The sequence below is a fragment of the Artibeus jamaicensis genome, unplaced genomic scaffold (assembly GCF_021234435.1).
Source record: "Artibeus jamaicensis isolate MK-2021 breed Jamaican fruit bat unplaced genomic scaffold, CSHL_Jam_final contig_490, whole genome shotgun sequence".
Lineage (NCBI taxonomy): Eukaryota > Metazoa > Chordata > Mammalia > Chiroptera > Phyllostomidae > Artibeus > Artibeus jamaicensis.
Window position 1 is genome coordinate 4,282,416 of NW_026521861.1, and position 15,446 is coordinate 4,297,861.

Below are 15,446 nucleotides of genomic sequence, written 5' to 3' on the forward strand. Positions count from 1 at the left end.
GGATGAAAATGCAAGACATGCAGGAAAGTTTAATGAGGCTGCAGAGAAAAGGGTAGAGAAGCAAGTAGCTGGAAATAAGTCTAGTAAGGGAGGCGGGAGCCAGATTTTACAAGACTGAGCTTCACAGGTACAATTTCACAGGACGCAACCAATCAGTAATTACCAGCAGGGGGTGAGATGGACAGATCTGGGTGATTGAAATGTCACCTGATGGTACCTCAGAGGATGGTGGGAGGGCAGTGTTGCAAGACGAGCATCCAGCTGGGGGAATGTGGCAAAAACGATGATGCTTGAGCCAGAGGATTGGCATGAGAATGGAAAGACCAGGGGTCTGAGTTATTTAGGAGATAGAATCATTACGACTTGGGGACTGAGCTGGGATTGAGAGATAAAGGCAAAGAGAAAGATTGAGAGTGATTCCCAATGCCCAGGGCAGCCAGGAGACAGAAGATAAGAAGTGAGTTTGTGTGGGGGACTGATTGTTAAAGTTATAAGAACCAGTGACACTGTGGAGCCAGTAGCCTAGGGAAAGATTTGAGATATTAATGTTTTTTATTCAGTACTTGTGCTGAGTGTGCATGATGCAGAAGGCCTGATTCTGTACATTTTTGGGGAAGGAGAAGTGAATGTCTTTTTTTTTTAATTTTATTTTCTAACATTTTGGTAAACCTACACTCTTCAGGAGGTTTTCCATGTGTTCTATTTTTACATCCTTACAAACACCCCATGAGATTAAATTATCCCCATTTTTCAGATAAGAAATTTGAGGCTCCAGCAGGTTAAGTAACCTATACCTGGTCATAGAACCAGAGAGCTGCAGATCTGGGGAAGAAAGAGAGGTTTTGCTGTGCCCAAAGTTCACATTCTTTCCTCTTGCCATAGTGTTCTCTGAAGTGCCTTGTCCTTGAGGAGCTTAGCATTGAACTTGGTGAAACAGAACATAAACTAATATTCAAGAGTCAAACAGAGGCATTTAGTGAGCCTTGGGCACATAATGGGGGCATTCATTCTGAGCAGAGGATGGAGATGAGTGTCCACTGGGAGGAAGGCTAGTGAAGTCTTAATGGAGGTGAGGGTAGGTATTTAAGTTGGGTCTGGGGACATGGAATGTGGCAGGTCAGACGAGGGTTGGGATAGTCCTTAAAGGTCATCACAGTTTGACTACTCGTTTGTAAAGCCTGTCTGTGGTCTAGGGCAGGAACAGATTAGAGTTCCAGGGGGCGGGGGAGGGGGGTAAAGGTTCATGAAGAGGGCAGGGGTGGGTAGTTACCACGGAGTCAGCTCACAGCCAGAGTCAGAAACTGAAGAGGCAGAATGAAGGCCCCCATGATGTCCGTTGACTATAGAGAAAATGAACTGGCTTCTGTGACTTAGTGGAGGAAGTTTTATGAGTCTAGCCAAAGAAAGTGATGGCAGAGAGGGGGAGTGCAAACCTGGTGATACCGATAGTTTGGAAGGCGGGAGGTATGTGAAGAATGGCTGGAGGGAGGGTGTGGGAAGGAGGTGAAAGGTGGCAGGGAGGTTGGCTACTTGGGTCTGTTTGGCACCCGCTGACCTTTCTCTACTGTGGAAAGGCGAGGTGGACAGGAGGGGGCCTGGGAGCTGGCCGGCCTGTGTTCTCTCTTTTGGCATAGGGTCAGAGCCCTGCAATTAGGCCCAAATGAGGAGCGGGTGGCCAGCAGCGTAAGTGGAATGATGAAATACTGGCAAGCAGTTCAGTGACGCTGGCACCCTGACACCATTGCTCCTACAGGAATCATCAAACTCTGTGGCTGCTGTGGCCTCATCTGGCCACTGTCCCCCCAGCTCTTGGGTAGGGCATGTCCTGCCTCTCTGACAGTCTCCTTCAAGCTCAGCAGAGGGGGTGTGAAGTTGGTTGTTCCTCAGTGACCTCAGGAGACTGTCTGGCCTTTCTGTCTGTGGCCTCTTTTGCAACCGCTCCTGCCCGTGAGAACTGCAGTGCCAGGTAGAGAACCGGAGGCACCGAAAGGCTGGGCTTGTGCATAGTGGGCCAGTGGGCAGGACCGGCAGCTGCTTCCGCAGCACATCTGCCCACAGGGCAGAAATGAGCTCTCTGAGAAGGGCCGGGGGCAAAGGCAAGTGAGCTTAGGTAGTAAGCAGATGCATTAGTCTGTTTGTCTAAAATTAAAGGGGTCTTTTATCTCTGAAAAATACTTTAAAGCACTCATGTCATTTGGGAACAAATGTGTCGTCTGAGGAGAGACTGGCTCCTCTTTAAACACAAAGCCCCGCCCTCCCATCTAAAACAGTCTTTGCCTTTCTTTCTCACCTGCAGGTCCACAAATTATGGCACCACCTATGAAAAGCTGAATGACAAAGTGGGTTTGAAGACTGTCCTCAGTTACCTCTACGTCAATCCCACCAACAAAAGAAAGGTAGGAGGAGGGGTCAGTGGGTCCTGAGCACCTGCTGTGGGGCAGCAGGGCTGCCTAGGGCCAGGAGTTGTGAGAGAACAATAGCCCCGGAAATGCGTATAGAGGGTCGCTTTATATGCTAATGCTAGCGCAGACACTCTGTAATTCTAACAAAAGTAGGAGTAGCAATAATAATACTAACAACAACAATAGTAAAACTACATGATTATGTGAGGGGCTCCTCTGTGCCAGAGACGCTGCTCAGTGCTTCACCTTATTTCATGTATCCTCACAAAGAATCTGTGGGGGTAGAAATGATCGTTGCCCCCATTTTGCAGATAAAGAAACTGAAACTCAGAGAGATTAAGTAGCCAATAACTTTCTAGCCTGGATTTAGACTGTTAAGGAGCAGATGTAGGATTTGAGAATGGGTCTGCTTGACTCCAGGGCCGAGTTTTTCTTTAGTCTCCCTCTGGCTGGTCTGAGTTCAGCAGGTGTTTTTCCCCGGGGAAGGTTAGGCGACTCTGGATCCATCATCTCGATCCAGAGCTGCTTCTGACACCTGGGATAGCAGACCTGACTCTGCCAGCTTTGTGCCTGTCTTTCCTTTCGATTTAATAGCCAGGACATGGATGAAGTCACATAAAATTGGATTTTAGTCATGGAGAGGGGGGCCTGGATTCTATGAAACATTGACCAATTTTAAAGAGTTTATTTATTCATTTTTAGAGAGGGGGGAAGGCAGGGAGAAAGAGAGGGAAAGAAACATCATGTGGTTGCCTCTCAAGCACCCCCGTACAGGGGACCTGGCCCACAATCCAGGGGTGTGCCCTGGCTAGGAATTGAACCATCGACTCTTTGGTTCCCAGGCTGGCACTCAGTCCACTGAGCCGCCCCAGCCAGGGCCCAGTTTTAGAAAGTGAATGCTGTCTGATATATTGGCTTTGAGGAGAAGTGATCTATTCCCAGCTAGGAAGGTACTGCTGTTTAGAAACTGAGGCAGGCCTGGCCCCACCCCAATAGACATACTAGGGATATAAATGGCTATTTCAGTGTTTCTAAAAGGCTGAAAATGGCACTCCCAAGCTCTCCTCCTGCAAACTGGTGTGCATTCCCCAATGGTTTTGCAAGCCCTTTCTTCAGCGCGATAAACTCGATAAACTCAGGTGTGAGCTTCAGCCCATTGTACAAATGTCCCTGATCCCCGATTCCAACTTGGTGCAATCCAGCAGGTGACTTAGAATGGTTGTTTATGCTGCTTAATTTAAGGCAGAGCAGCTTTGACTGAAATCCTTAGCATCACAACTCCCAGCCCTACCCCTTCACCTTACTACCGATATCCCTAAATATCCCCAGCAAAAGAGAGGACCCAGAACTGGCGATGCCTGGGTCAGTATTGGTGTGGATACCCAAAGATCCAGCTTGCTCCATGGGTCTCTGGATCTGGGAACATGCCCACTAGTCAAGTGCCCAAATCCTGATCATTAGAACAGCTATTTAGGCATCCATTACTAGTTTTAGCTGAGTAGTTTCTCTTTGTCCCAAAGCATTGCCATTTTTATATTTTTCAGTATTGTTATTTGACTCATTATCTGTTAGAGCTGGAAAAGATGATAGATTTCACCTATATAAGCAGTTATTCATTGTTTTTTTTCAATTTCATTTCTTTTGCAAAAATTATTTAAAGCTCTAGATTTCCTTTCTAGAAACATGCCTCAGCACATGAAATTTGAAAACAATTTATAGGAGTTTGTAAACAGCTCAGATCCCACCATGGACCAAAAATGTTCATGGAGTCTTGGTTAAGAATCTCTCATCTACTCCAGTAGCCTAATTTAACACATGAGAATATGGAAGTCAAAGTAGCCCACACGGTCAGGTAAAAACAGAGCCAGGTTGGAGCCCAGCACTCTGGGTTCTCAGTCCAGACCGCTTTGCTTCAGACCACATGGTATGCCCTTTCCTCCCCTACAGTCACGGCCAAGGGTTTCAGACTTGATGATCTGGTTCCAACATGGAAGGCAGGGCTTCATGACCTTGATCGAAAGCTTGGTGCCATGTCCACCATGAATACAGGATAAAACTTGACTGAGTGGAGTCAGTGATGATCTCTTTCAGTTCTTTCCTCTCCCTTCTCTCTTCATGGAGGAGGCAGCTGAGGCCCACAGTGGATGCTTGTCCCACCCAGGCCCCTCAGCTGTTAGGGGCTGAGCTGGCTGTAGGTCTCCTGGTTCTCAGTGACTTCAGGTGGGACAGAATCATAGAAGGTGTATGCCCTTTGGGGGAAGCAGGAAGTGGTCACGTGACACATGGCAGATGCCCCTCAGTGCTGATCTCTGACCTACGTCTGGACCACAACAGAGTTAATCATGTTTCCATGTAGGTGATAGGTCAGCTGTCCCCATGGGGCTCTTCCCAGCTGGTACATGAAAGTGTCACACCTGTGTTCATCCATTTTGATAGTCATCCGTCAGCTGTGTTGCCCGTTAAACTCCAACTACCTGTCCTTTGGTCTGTGCTGTTTTTCTCTATGTCTGACTGTTTTAACTCTTCTACAGGTGCTTACAGGTACTTACGAGTGTGAGACATGAGGGGCAGGTTAAGATAGACGCCGAGGGTAGGAAGGAACACGGCCGAGGTTTAGAGACACCGGCCGCAGAAGTGCCATCTCCATTTCTCCTTTGTAGAGCTGATGTCAGACCAGGGGCTCTCACGAGAGTTCACACAGGAATCAGTGCCCAGTGAAAAGCCGGGCCCATTTTCTCCATCTTCTCTCAGAAACACCGCCAAGGCCCAGTTGACTCCCACCTTCCCAGGTGCGTTCCCACCTGGAAAGGTCTGAGCAGAGACATCTTCTTCACCCAGCTTGGAGAAAGACAAGTGACAGGCTAATGCCATGGATTTATTTTTTTAAAAATGACAATAGAAATTAATTTCATAAGGAGACTATGATCCCAGAGTGCTTTCTGAGCCACCCAAGGAAAGGTGAGATTAGATGCTGTTTCATTTTATTGTTAAGTGTTTTTCATCATATTCTGAGCCTGTAGACACTTAACTCATGATGCACAAATGTTCTACGTAGTGACTTCCTCTTAACCAGGATATTCAGTTTGCTGAAACTGTCTTGCACCAGCCACTCAGGCAAAATGGCAGTTAGGTATAAATGGAAATACTCTTACTTGTTACACTATTGTTCTAGTGCTCTGGGTCATTATGACCTTGAAATGCAGTTTTTTGTGTGTCCTACTTACATGCGTCTTGAAGTTTAAACCTGTGGTTATCTGGATTCTCATCTCAGCAAGAGCCTTTTGATTCTCTCAGCACCCAGATTATCTGTGGCTCCCCATGTTCATTAGCCAGCTCACAATGGTACTTTACAGCAGACTTTTCAGCAAATCTGGTGGAAACACTGCTTTTTACTTAGTGAGTAATAGATGGCTATTCCTGTCCTTGGAGCCTGTGAGTATGGTAGAGACCTGTTGCCCCTGGCAAAATAGTAAAGTGCGCTTGTATTTATGTATTTGCTCCTGAAGCTAATTGTTGATTTTCTAACACCTTTTTGATGACATGAAATCTCCAGATGCAAATAGCAGATAAGCCATTAAGTTAAAAGTAGAAATGCTAACAGGGGTATAGTCTCCTTCTATCAGTAATAATCTTAACATTAATTGAGTACCTACTACACTAAACTTCCTTTCAGGAGTTTAATCTTTATGATCTGCAATCTGCCCAACCACATTAGGAAGCAGGCAAGATAAGGAAATAGACTCCAATTACCCCAAAGCTCTATTACTGTAAATGGTGGTTCCACAGCAGCCTTCCCATTGGTTTTATTTGGTGCACATAATGGTCAGGATGTACCCAGTATTGCTGGATTCCCTTAAGGAAGTTGACCTTTGGACGAATAGTACCTACTAGTATTCTACTAGATGAAACTACATTGCTATGAAGTGCTGGGAGCTTCCCTCCTTGAAGTTGTTCTAGAGTCTAGAATCTAGACCATCCATCAATGAGGTGGCATTAGCATTATTTTAGTGATTGGCTTTAGTGATTTAGTGACCTGCTCTGGTTGCATTTGATGTGAATTTCTCCACCCCTCACTATTCACTTTTCTCCAAACACTGGCCACTTAGTTCGCAGCCTGGGTGATGTCTGAGCCTGGCACTTCGAACACAAGGAGGAGTTGGGTTAGTTCTAGAAGCAGGTGTGTGGGGGGTGGGCCTCTGGCAAAAGGGGCTCTGCCATAGTGGGTCTGAGCTCCAGCTCACTGTTAGCTGGCTCTTATCCTCAAGATCATGCAGCATGGCAGGTGCCAAGGTTAAGTCCAATAGAGCTGTGCTTTGTGCAAATAGGCCGAAGGCTCTGTGCCTCAGCATAGGAGGGGCAGGAGGGGCATGGCTCTTGCGTGCATCTATTTGAGAACAAATCTGTGTGGATAAGAAAATATAAGCATGTTATGTTCTAATAGCTCTGGCTCAAAAGTGTCTGCCACCTGCAGATTTGGAAACAGTGTTTTGGAAAAGGCTGAGAACATAGAAAGGTCTGCCTTCTAGGGAATGTGACCAAATAATGGCAGGGTGGAGACATGTGTGCCCCTGGGCACATGGGAGGAAAACTGTGAGGCCGACATCAGAACAGGGCAATGACTTTTTTTTCTTTAGAGCTCCTACTAAGTTCTGCGTACTGGGCCAAGTTCATTTCTACACTCTGTTCTAAGTTTCACTACTAACTCCCTGAGCCTGGTAGTTTTATCTGCATTTGATGGCTGAGAAAATTGAGGCTCAGGTAGGTGAGCCTCTTGCTTTTTATGAAGAAGCTGGTAGGAGAGGGTCCAGGATCCCCATTCACCTTGGTCAGACCACTAGGGTCATGCTCTCTATTCTGATCTCATGCAGGTGAGCTGCCCCCACCACAGGTACAAACACCAGGTCGAGTACCATCATTCCTCTATTAGTAGTGGTAACTTTGTTGCCTGGGGTTTTCTGCCCATTAAGTGTGAGAGGATTAACAGTCTTTTACAGAGGAGGGGTGTGTTGGATCCTCCTTTCCTAATTGATTTACCAGTGAGAGGGATAATTACTTCCAGACTACCCTGCAGAAATACAGTGGGGATTGCTAGTTGGAGTTCCCTGATGGACATGCTGCCTCTGTCAAGCTGTTAAAGAGGCATTGTGTTTGTGGTTGGATGTTGGTTATTCCTACGTTATTTTTTTTAACACGACAGCATAACCCTGAGCTCTCTTTGACACCCTGGCAAACCTTGAAACGAAACAAAACACAGGATTATGAAATATTAGACTCCTGCTTTCCCCAATTGTGTCTACAGAGATTGTTAGAGGGTCAGGGGAAACAAGCTCTAGGGTAGCACACTTCCATTTACAGACATTGAAATCTCTTGCACTGAAGCAAGGCAAAGCAAGCCAAAACAAAACCAAAAAAAAAAAAAAAATAGTGGAAAGAAAGGATTTCAGGCTGTTAAGCAATCTGCTAAATGTCTAACATCTAACTCTGGGCGAAGTATTTTGGAGGGAGATTCCTGCTTTCAGAAACGAGTAATCTGCCTGCGTGGGCACGTTGCCCGTGGGAAACAACTGCATGCACAGACCTGGGATCTCAAGTGAAAACGCACAGGAGGGCCAGGCAGGCAGGGCCAGGGAGCAGTGTGGGCCGGGCGGGGGCGCAGTCAGCCTCTGGGGAGGAGCCTCCACTGATCAGCTTCAGACGACTGTCGTCATGTTAGAGAGACTAAGGGCACAGTGCAGCTGTGGCATCATCGTCATCATTTTCTGATTGCATTAGGAGATTTGTCTCTGCAAATTTTTATATGAAACTTCTTTAGTTTGAAATAGGCTAGGATGTGCAGTGCAGGGTGCCGGGGCTGGCAGGCTGCCCCAAATCTACTTCAGTCTCTTGTATCCAATGGGCACCATGTTCCATGTTCTGAGTAGGAAGTTAGTCTCCAGGTGAAAAGTTAGTATTTACAAAGTGTTCTTTGGGGCAAGAGGCTCTTAACACTTAGCAGCCTCTCTTGCTGGAGGCCTGCAGTGATGCTTTCAGGATCGGTGTGAGAGAGAAACTAGTGAAGCATGGCTCATAGAGTCTTCTCTTTGACTCAGAGGAACCACACAGTAGGGCCTGCAATGCAAGACCTTCTGGGTTGTTTAAGTGTAAGACCACTGGAGAAAGAAGAGGGGCAGACATCTGCTTTCTGGTCCTGGCTCTGCCCCTGAATAACTGGGTGCTATAGAATAACCCAGTCTCTTCTCAGAGCCTCCATCTCCCTATTTGTGAAATTGCAAGGTTGGGTCCTGGGTTTTTGAGGTTCCTTCCAGCTTGGATTGTCTGGAGGGCCACCTTTGGACAGTGCCTCTCAGGGGACTCCATGGTACTATCTGACAGTCCGTGGACTTTGGCCTCAGTGGATAGCTGGTTGGAAGACAGGATCCCACAGCTCTTAGTACTATGGCCACATGTTGGACAGTGAAGCCCCACCATCCAGGCCCAGCTATCCTGAGTTGACAGTTACTCGGTCAGAAGGTGTTTGGTTGCCTTGAATCCACTGGCTCTGCTGGAGCAACTCAGAGCAGCAGCATCTTCAGTGGCACAAGTGAGGGGGTCTGTTAGGAGGAGCTGATGCACCTTCACTCGAGCATCACTGCCCTCATCCAGACATGAACGGGCCTCCTCCTGCAGGAGACCAAGCTGGAGATGCTGCCCGGATGTGCTCTGGCACCCCAGGGACAAGGGCACCAAGTACCACGGAGGGCCAGCTGCACTGCACCACGCTTCTCCTTCATGGCCCTTACCTGCTGCAGCCTCAGCCAGGACTCTCACCTCCATGGGCCCCACTTTCTCCGTTCAGAAAACGTGCACAATAAGCTATGTGTTAAAGAGCGAGTAAGAGAAGTCTCATTTAGTGCTAATATTTTTTCTTTTTTTGAATGTAATAAGTGCTTATGATATTAATGATGATGATGATGGTAATGATAATAAGGTAGTATTTCTTAAGCATTTGTAATGTGCCAAATTCATGCTAAATGTTTTATGTGAATCAACTCAATACTTCATCAATAATCATTGGTAGCATCATTATTCTATTTACAAATAATGAGTCTGACCCCAAGATGCCAGTGGACTGCTTACATTTGGTTGCTAATGATCACTTCCCTTGGTCCGATACACTCATCTCACTCACTCTTGCTCATACTGAATTCTTGGACTCACTGCGTGTTGGAGTAAAAGGGCCCGCGGAGACTGTACGGGCTCTCGTTTAACAGATGAGGCCACTTGGGAACTGGTCCTGGGTCACAGAGTCATTTGCAGTAGACCTGGGGCTAGACCTAGTTCTACAGGACTCCTAGTCCAATATTCTTTGCCAAGCCTATGGTCATTTGACAGCCTGAACACTCAGATCTGATGGGGAACCCTGACTGGGTGTAGTGGTGAATGCAAGTAGGGAGCAGTTGAGGATGTATATTTCCCATCCGTCTCACTGAATGTGTGTTTGAGCTGTAGGGTTTTGCAGACATCCCTACCTTCTTGGGTTTCTGGTCTCAAAGCTCCAGATGCTGCAGTTGGAATCCCAGTTCAGATGAACCTGGATGAGAAACAAAGGCAATCTGAGCCGTTTTTGCATGTTGCCAGCAGAGTGGTACAGTAGTGTGTCTGTGGTCAAAGGGCTATCAGAGAAGCCAGAGGTGGGGGAGGAGATATCTAGGAAGGAATTGAGATTTTTATTTTAGGGCTTTCTCTTAATTAGCTGTGGGGCATTGAGAAAATTGTATACATTCCCTGAGCCTCTGTTTCTCAATCTGTAAAATGGGGATAAGAACATCACTCCCCGATCCCCTCCTTTGGGGAGCAACATTAGGATAGAATGAGAAATATGATATTGCTTTGGAAGGAATAAGCTTTGGAAAGAGAAGGGAGGTGGCGACTACTCAGTTGGAGCTGGCATCCTGGTGACAGGCACCCTGGCTCTGCCCTGGTACTGACTGTGGGGCTGCCGGGGGTCCCCTTGGGGCCGCTTGCTTCTTGGCTTCCCTGGGGCGAATGCAGCTCCCAGAACCCTGGGTTTTTACGAGCTTCATATTCTGCCCTGTCCAAGAGGGACACTTCTACTTTCTTTTTTCCAATCTGTATCTTAAAACCAACCATGCTGACTGCCTGAGAGAGATTGATTATTCTGCTAATGGAGAGAAATGGTCCCACACTTGTTAATTCACGGCCACCTTGTTTTTCTTGCCTTATAAATTAACAGTTACCAGGAGGCTAGAGCAGTGTTTCAGGAGATACATTCGGGGGAAGAGTGTGAAAGAAAGAGGCGGAGAAAGGAAAAGAAAAGAATTTAGGTCACCCCCCGCCCCATTTACTGATTCCAAGTCCAAACCTTTTTTTCTTCATGGTGTGTCCTGAAAGACAACCAGAAATCAGCCCAAAGGGGCCCTAAGAAGACAGAGGAGGGTCAGTGAAGGGAGAGCCACGGGTGTACAAATCCCCATCTCCCTTTGCAAGTGTGACCCGGCGGTGCAGTGGATATAAACTGTGGTTCAATTCAAACTAATCACTTAAAGGAAAAGGCATCTGGAGTGATTCTTGGAAATCCAGTCTTTAGTCACAAAGTCCCTTTCTCAGCAAATATATGTGTGTGGTTCCCTGTATAAATTACTGCACTGCACGGCAGCCAAGAATTTATTTAAAGGCTCATTAAAATGATTACTAGTTTTTTCTTTTGCATTTTATTTGGAAATGGGAAGCATATAAACCTATGGCCTGGCTTCTCTCCAAAGTGCCCTTTGGGGTTTGCACTGAGTATATCATATATTCTTTTAAAAATAAAGGTATGATTTTCAGTAAAGATTAACCAGACACTTAAAAGGGATCATAAAAATTAGCCACTTACTGCGCTTCTTAGTGGCTTATGGCCTAACTTGTTTTTTTAATTTGATTTTTATTGGTTTTTGGTTTTGTGTGTGTGTGTGTACATGTGCATCTCTGTGTATATGGAAGATGCTCAACAAAGAACATCCTGAAAACACCAGAGTTAAGAAATAATAACAAAACCCTGTTTCTCTTCTGTGAAAACTCTGGTTTGCAGTGTCTGTGAATAGAAAGAAAGCCTGCATTTCTGGGTGGTCACGTGAGATACTGCTTCAGGTTTTCTGCCTGACCCCTCCCTCCATCCCCCCCACCCCCTGCCACCGTCCCTGACTGATGACCACAGTTGCTCAGTAAACCTCTGAGGAGGAGTTCCCTCTGAGGGGTGGCTGGCAGCTGAGGATACAGGCTAAGGCAGAGCCAGTAATAGGAGCAGAAGGGCCAAGGGCCCAACCCAAAGGACAGGGCTTTGAAGTGCAGTATGGAAGCATCAGCTGGGTAAGAGGAAGTGACAATGTAACAAACACTGATGGAGCTTCTACACGGGGCCTGGACAGCCAGTGGGGAATTTATACTTGAATGGCCTTCAGAAAGGGAGACAGGGAATCCCAGTCTGAAAGAGTTAATACAGCACCAAACTTGAAGAAAGATGCCATCCTGTGCATCTCAGTGGAGCTGGGGAAAGGTAGAGGCCGAGGTTGGGCTGACCTTGGAAGAAAGCCTGGGATTTGAAGGAGGGGAATAGGGCCGTCCAATATAGGAATGAAGTGAGGAGGTTTTAATAGACATATTTGGTTTAGCAGTTGTAATTTGGGAGAGAGAGGTGGTGGGGGACTAGAGACAAGACTCCCAAAAACTCAGGAATGGAGAGAGTTAGGACTCAGTGCAGAAGGCGTCTGAGCAGGGTCAGTGGCACGAGGGCTGCGTGTAAGAAGGGCCGAAAAGAGCATCCTAGACCGGTGAGCTGCCCATGTTAAGCGTCCCACTCCATCTCTCCTCCCCGCCCTGCCCTCACTAGACCTCTGGGTGTCTTTTCTGAGTGTTACAGGCACAGCAATGCTAGCAGAGCTTGGAAAAGCAGGGTGATGGGTTCGTGCTAATGTTCCGAGGCCCAGTTATATAGCGAGTGGATCTCACTGCCTCCGAGGTGAAGCTGTCTGTAAAAAACCCCACCACCATCACCCGTGAAAGAAATGACTCTATTTTTTTCTTCCTGGGTGAGCTCAGCCAAGCAGAGATTGCTGTTGGCATGCATGCCTTGCCCCCCACCCTTCCCCCCATTACTGGCCCAAGGTCTGAACAACAGACATCATTGCTTTGCACACCCTCTGCCGGTGAGTGTGTCCGGGTAATGAGGGGTGAGCGTCCTGGGATCCCCAGGCCTGCCAAATGGCTCCGGGCAGGTTTGGAGTAAGCAAGTGCCAGTCTCTGCACATTGGGGTCTGAGCCAGCAGTGCAGAGACACTGACCTCAGTGACAAATGGAGGCCTGGTTGGTGCTGGCAGCCCCATGCGGAGGGCCCCCAGGAGCAGAGGCAGACAGTCAGCCCTGTCTGTCCACAGCACGTATATAACTCTCAGAAATGGCCCCGGCTGTCTCAGGATGGCCAAACAGAGGACAAAGATGAACCAGAGAGGAGAAAGGAGGTGTGAGAAAAAACCACGAGAGTCTCTCCGCTCCCACTGCCGGGGATAGGGAAGCTCTTCCTGGCTCCTTCCCAGTGCCCAGCAAGGGGACACGGTGTGGAGTGACAAGCTTCATAGCACCGCCTGTGCCACACTTAGCTCTGTGACCTTGAATATATCATTGAACTTCTCTAAGCCTTAGTTTTCTCATCTGTCAGTGGGGCTCCAGTAGTATTTTAAAAACTAATTTAGGAATTAAACAACGATGTATACGTAGAGTGCACAGAATAGATGCCCAACAAGGCGACCCTGCCCCCACATTAAATGACCCTTTCCTCGGCACTTCCCTCTGCTCACTGATACCGCCCAGACCCCAGGGGTACCACGTAGCTGACTCTTCTAACCTGGGAAAAGGGGTCTGTCCCCTAAAACTAGCAAGAGGCAAAGAACTTCCAATTATGAAACCAAAAAGTCGCCCCCTCTGCATGGCCCCTGTTTCTCTCCGTCTAGCTGCCTCATTGCGTTCCTTCTCTTTTCACCGATCTGTTGATGACTTCGGTCTCACTTGATGAAGCGCAAATTAAAAACGAGAGGTGCAAAAACGAGAGGTGCCAACCCTAGGCCTTGTGTGCAAAGCAGGTTTCTACCCATTATCCCCCAAGTCCCATGAGGCAGACAGAGCTGCTGGCACAGGGATTCATATCTGGGTGCCCTGGCTTCCCAGCCCCAGCAGCTTCCCCAGCACTGTAGCCCCTCCAGACACCACCTCCATCTGTGCAGACGCACTGCAAGATTCCAACATTCTAACATCCTTGTCACCTCCAGAGACAGTGGGTCCCCTTTGCTGTGTGGGGGGCACTGTGCCAGGCCCAGGGAACGTGCAGGCGCTTCAGGCCCAGATGCTACACCGCCAGGTGTCTTATTCGAGTGGGACTCTCATTTGGGAGTTGGCGCTTGCAGAGGACCCAGTAGCCCAATACCTCGGCGGCTGCAGTTCCAGCAGCAGCTGCTAACTACATATCAGAGCAGGATTCTAGTTCCAGCATGGACATTACAAAGAAAAAAATGCTAACATTTACTGTGTACTTACTGTGCATTGTGATGATGGCTTTCCGGGAACACTTTTCTCACGCACATACCCCTATAAGGTACGTGCAGTTATGATCCCCATTTTAAGGGACAGGTGGTCGGGGAGAAAGAGAGTGGCTGAGGTCCTCGAGGCAGTGGGGGAGAGGGGCGCACGCCAAGGCAGAGAGACGGAGTTGTCCCAGCTGGGAAGTGGCCAGGCCGGGCTCTGAACCCCGGTAGCCCAACTTTGAACCGCTTTTAACACGGCATCTTATTGGCCTCCCTTGTGTCTCCCACGGGCCTGTGCTGGAAAGCTACGGAAAATGCTTTCTGCTGCGGGAGAAGTCGAGCGGTACAGGGTTGCTGAGTGTTCTTCCACACAGGACCAACAGTAGACTGGGATGGATGGATGGGCGGGGAAACAGCCGTGGAAGTACCTTAGCATCCGATCATTCACCAGAGAAGGCAGCAGGGCCCAGCTCTGGCCTTCCCACTCGGGAGCCCCCACTGGCTGGGCACTGGCTGGGTTCCCAGGGCTCTCTGTCCACTTGGGCAAGAAGCCACTTACTGCAGCTCTTGTCTCCCCATCTTAGCAGCTGGTGGCTCGAGCACATTATGACATATTTTTAGGTATCTATTTTCTTGTGTGTATCATCAGAATTATACTAGTACCCACTGCATAGGCTGATAGGAGGATTAAATGAAAAATATTTGCAAATGCTCAGCCAGTGACCCACACGTGGTACTCAGTAAATACTACTTATTGTTGCTCTTATCATTGTTCTAGTCTTAGGATAACTGGCTCCTAGAAATAGGGGGCAGGCCCATATCGGACCGGCCCACTCACTGGAGCCATGGCCTAGCTGGGCACTCGTGCCTGTCTCTTAGGCATCGGATGATCTCTTTGGAGAACTGTGGATCTGGTGGCTGGCTGGAAGATGGTCTGATTCAAATCTCTCATTGAACTGACGGAGAAACGAAGTTCCAGTGGGGAGAGTCTCACTTATTCAAAGTTGCATAGCCTCCCAACGGCAGAACTATGGTTTTAGAAATTAGAGTTCTGGCTTCAAGCCCAGTGTTCTTCCTATGAAATTGCACAGAAAGCCAAAGCATGATACGGGCAGAGCCGGGAGATGGGTCACTCAGGTGGCCGCTAGCAGTCTGCAGCTTTTGGGTATTCTCTGTCTCTCTCTCCAGTAAACCTCGAGTTTCTGGGGCACTGGGGACAGAAGAGGCCAGGTCAGTCTTTCAGACCACTGTGACTTGGGTGGGAACCCTGCTGAGGGCACGTGGCCAGGGGTAATGTCCCTGCGGCCAAGGTGGGCCCGGAGCCTCCACAGGCAGCAGAATAGAGGAGAGTCCAAGTCAAGGATGAACAAGGAGAGAAAAGGTCTGAATTGATCTTGCTTCCAAAGAGCCGGAAAAGGCCCCACACAGAAAGACCAGCCAGCAGGGAAGACAGCAGAAAGTCAGGTCGTGGATTAAAAGGGAGGCCTGGGCA

General features: G+C 48.1%; 1 protein-coding gene across 1 annotated transcript in view; it reads left to right on the top strand.

The window, feature by feature from the left end:
* SORCS3 (sortilin related VPS10 domain containing receptor 3) overlaps positions 1-15,446 on the top strand; it is a 559,312-nt gene that overhangs the window by 241,928 nt on the left and 301,938 nt on the right. The window contains exon 3 of the mRNA XM_037159520.2: positions 2,297-2,396. Coding sequence (XP_037015415.2) covers positions 2,297-2,396 — 100 coding nt within the window. The remainder of the gene's footprint in view (positions 1-2,296; positions 2,397-15,446) is intronic.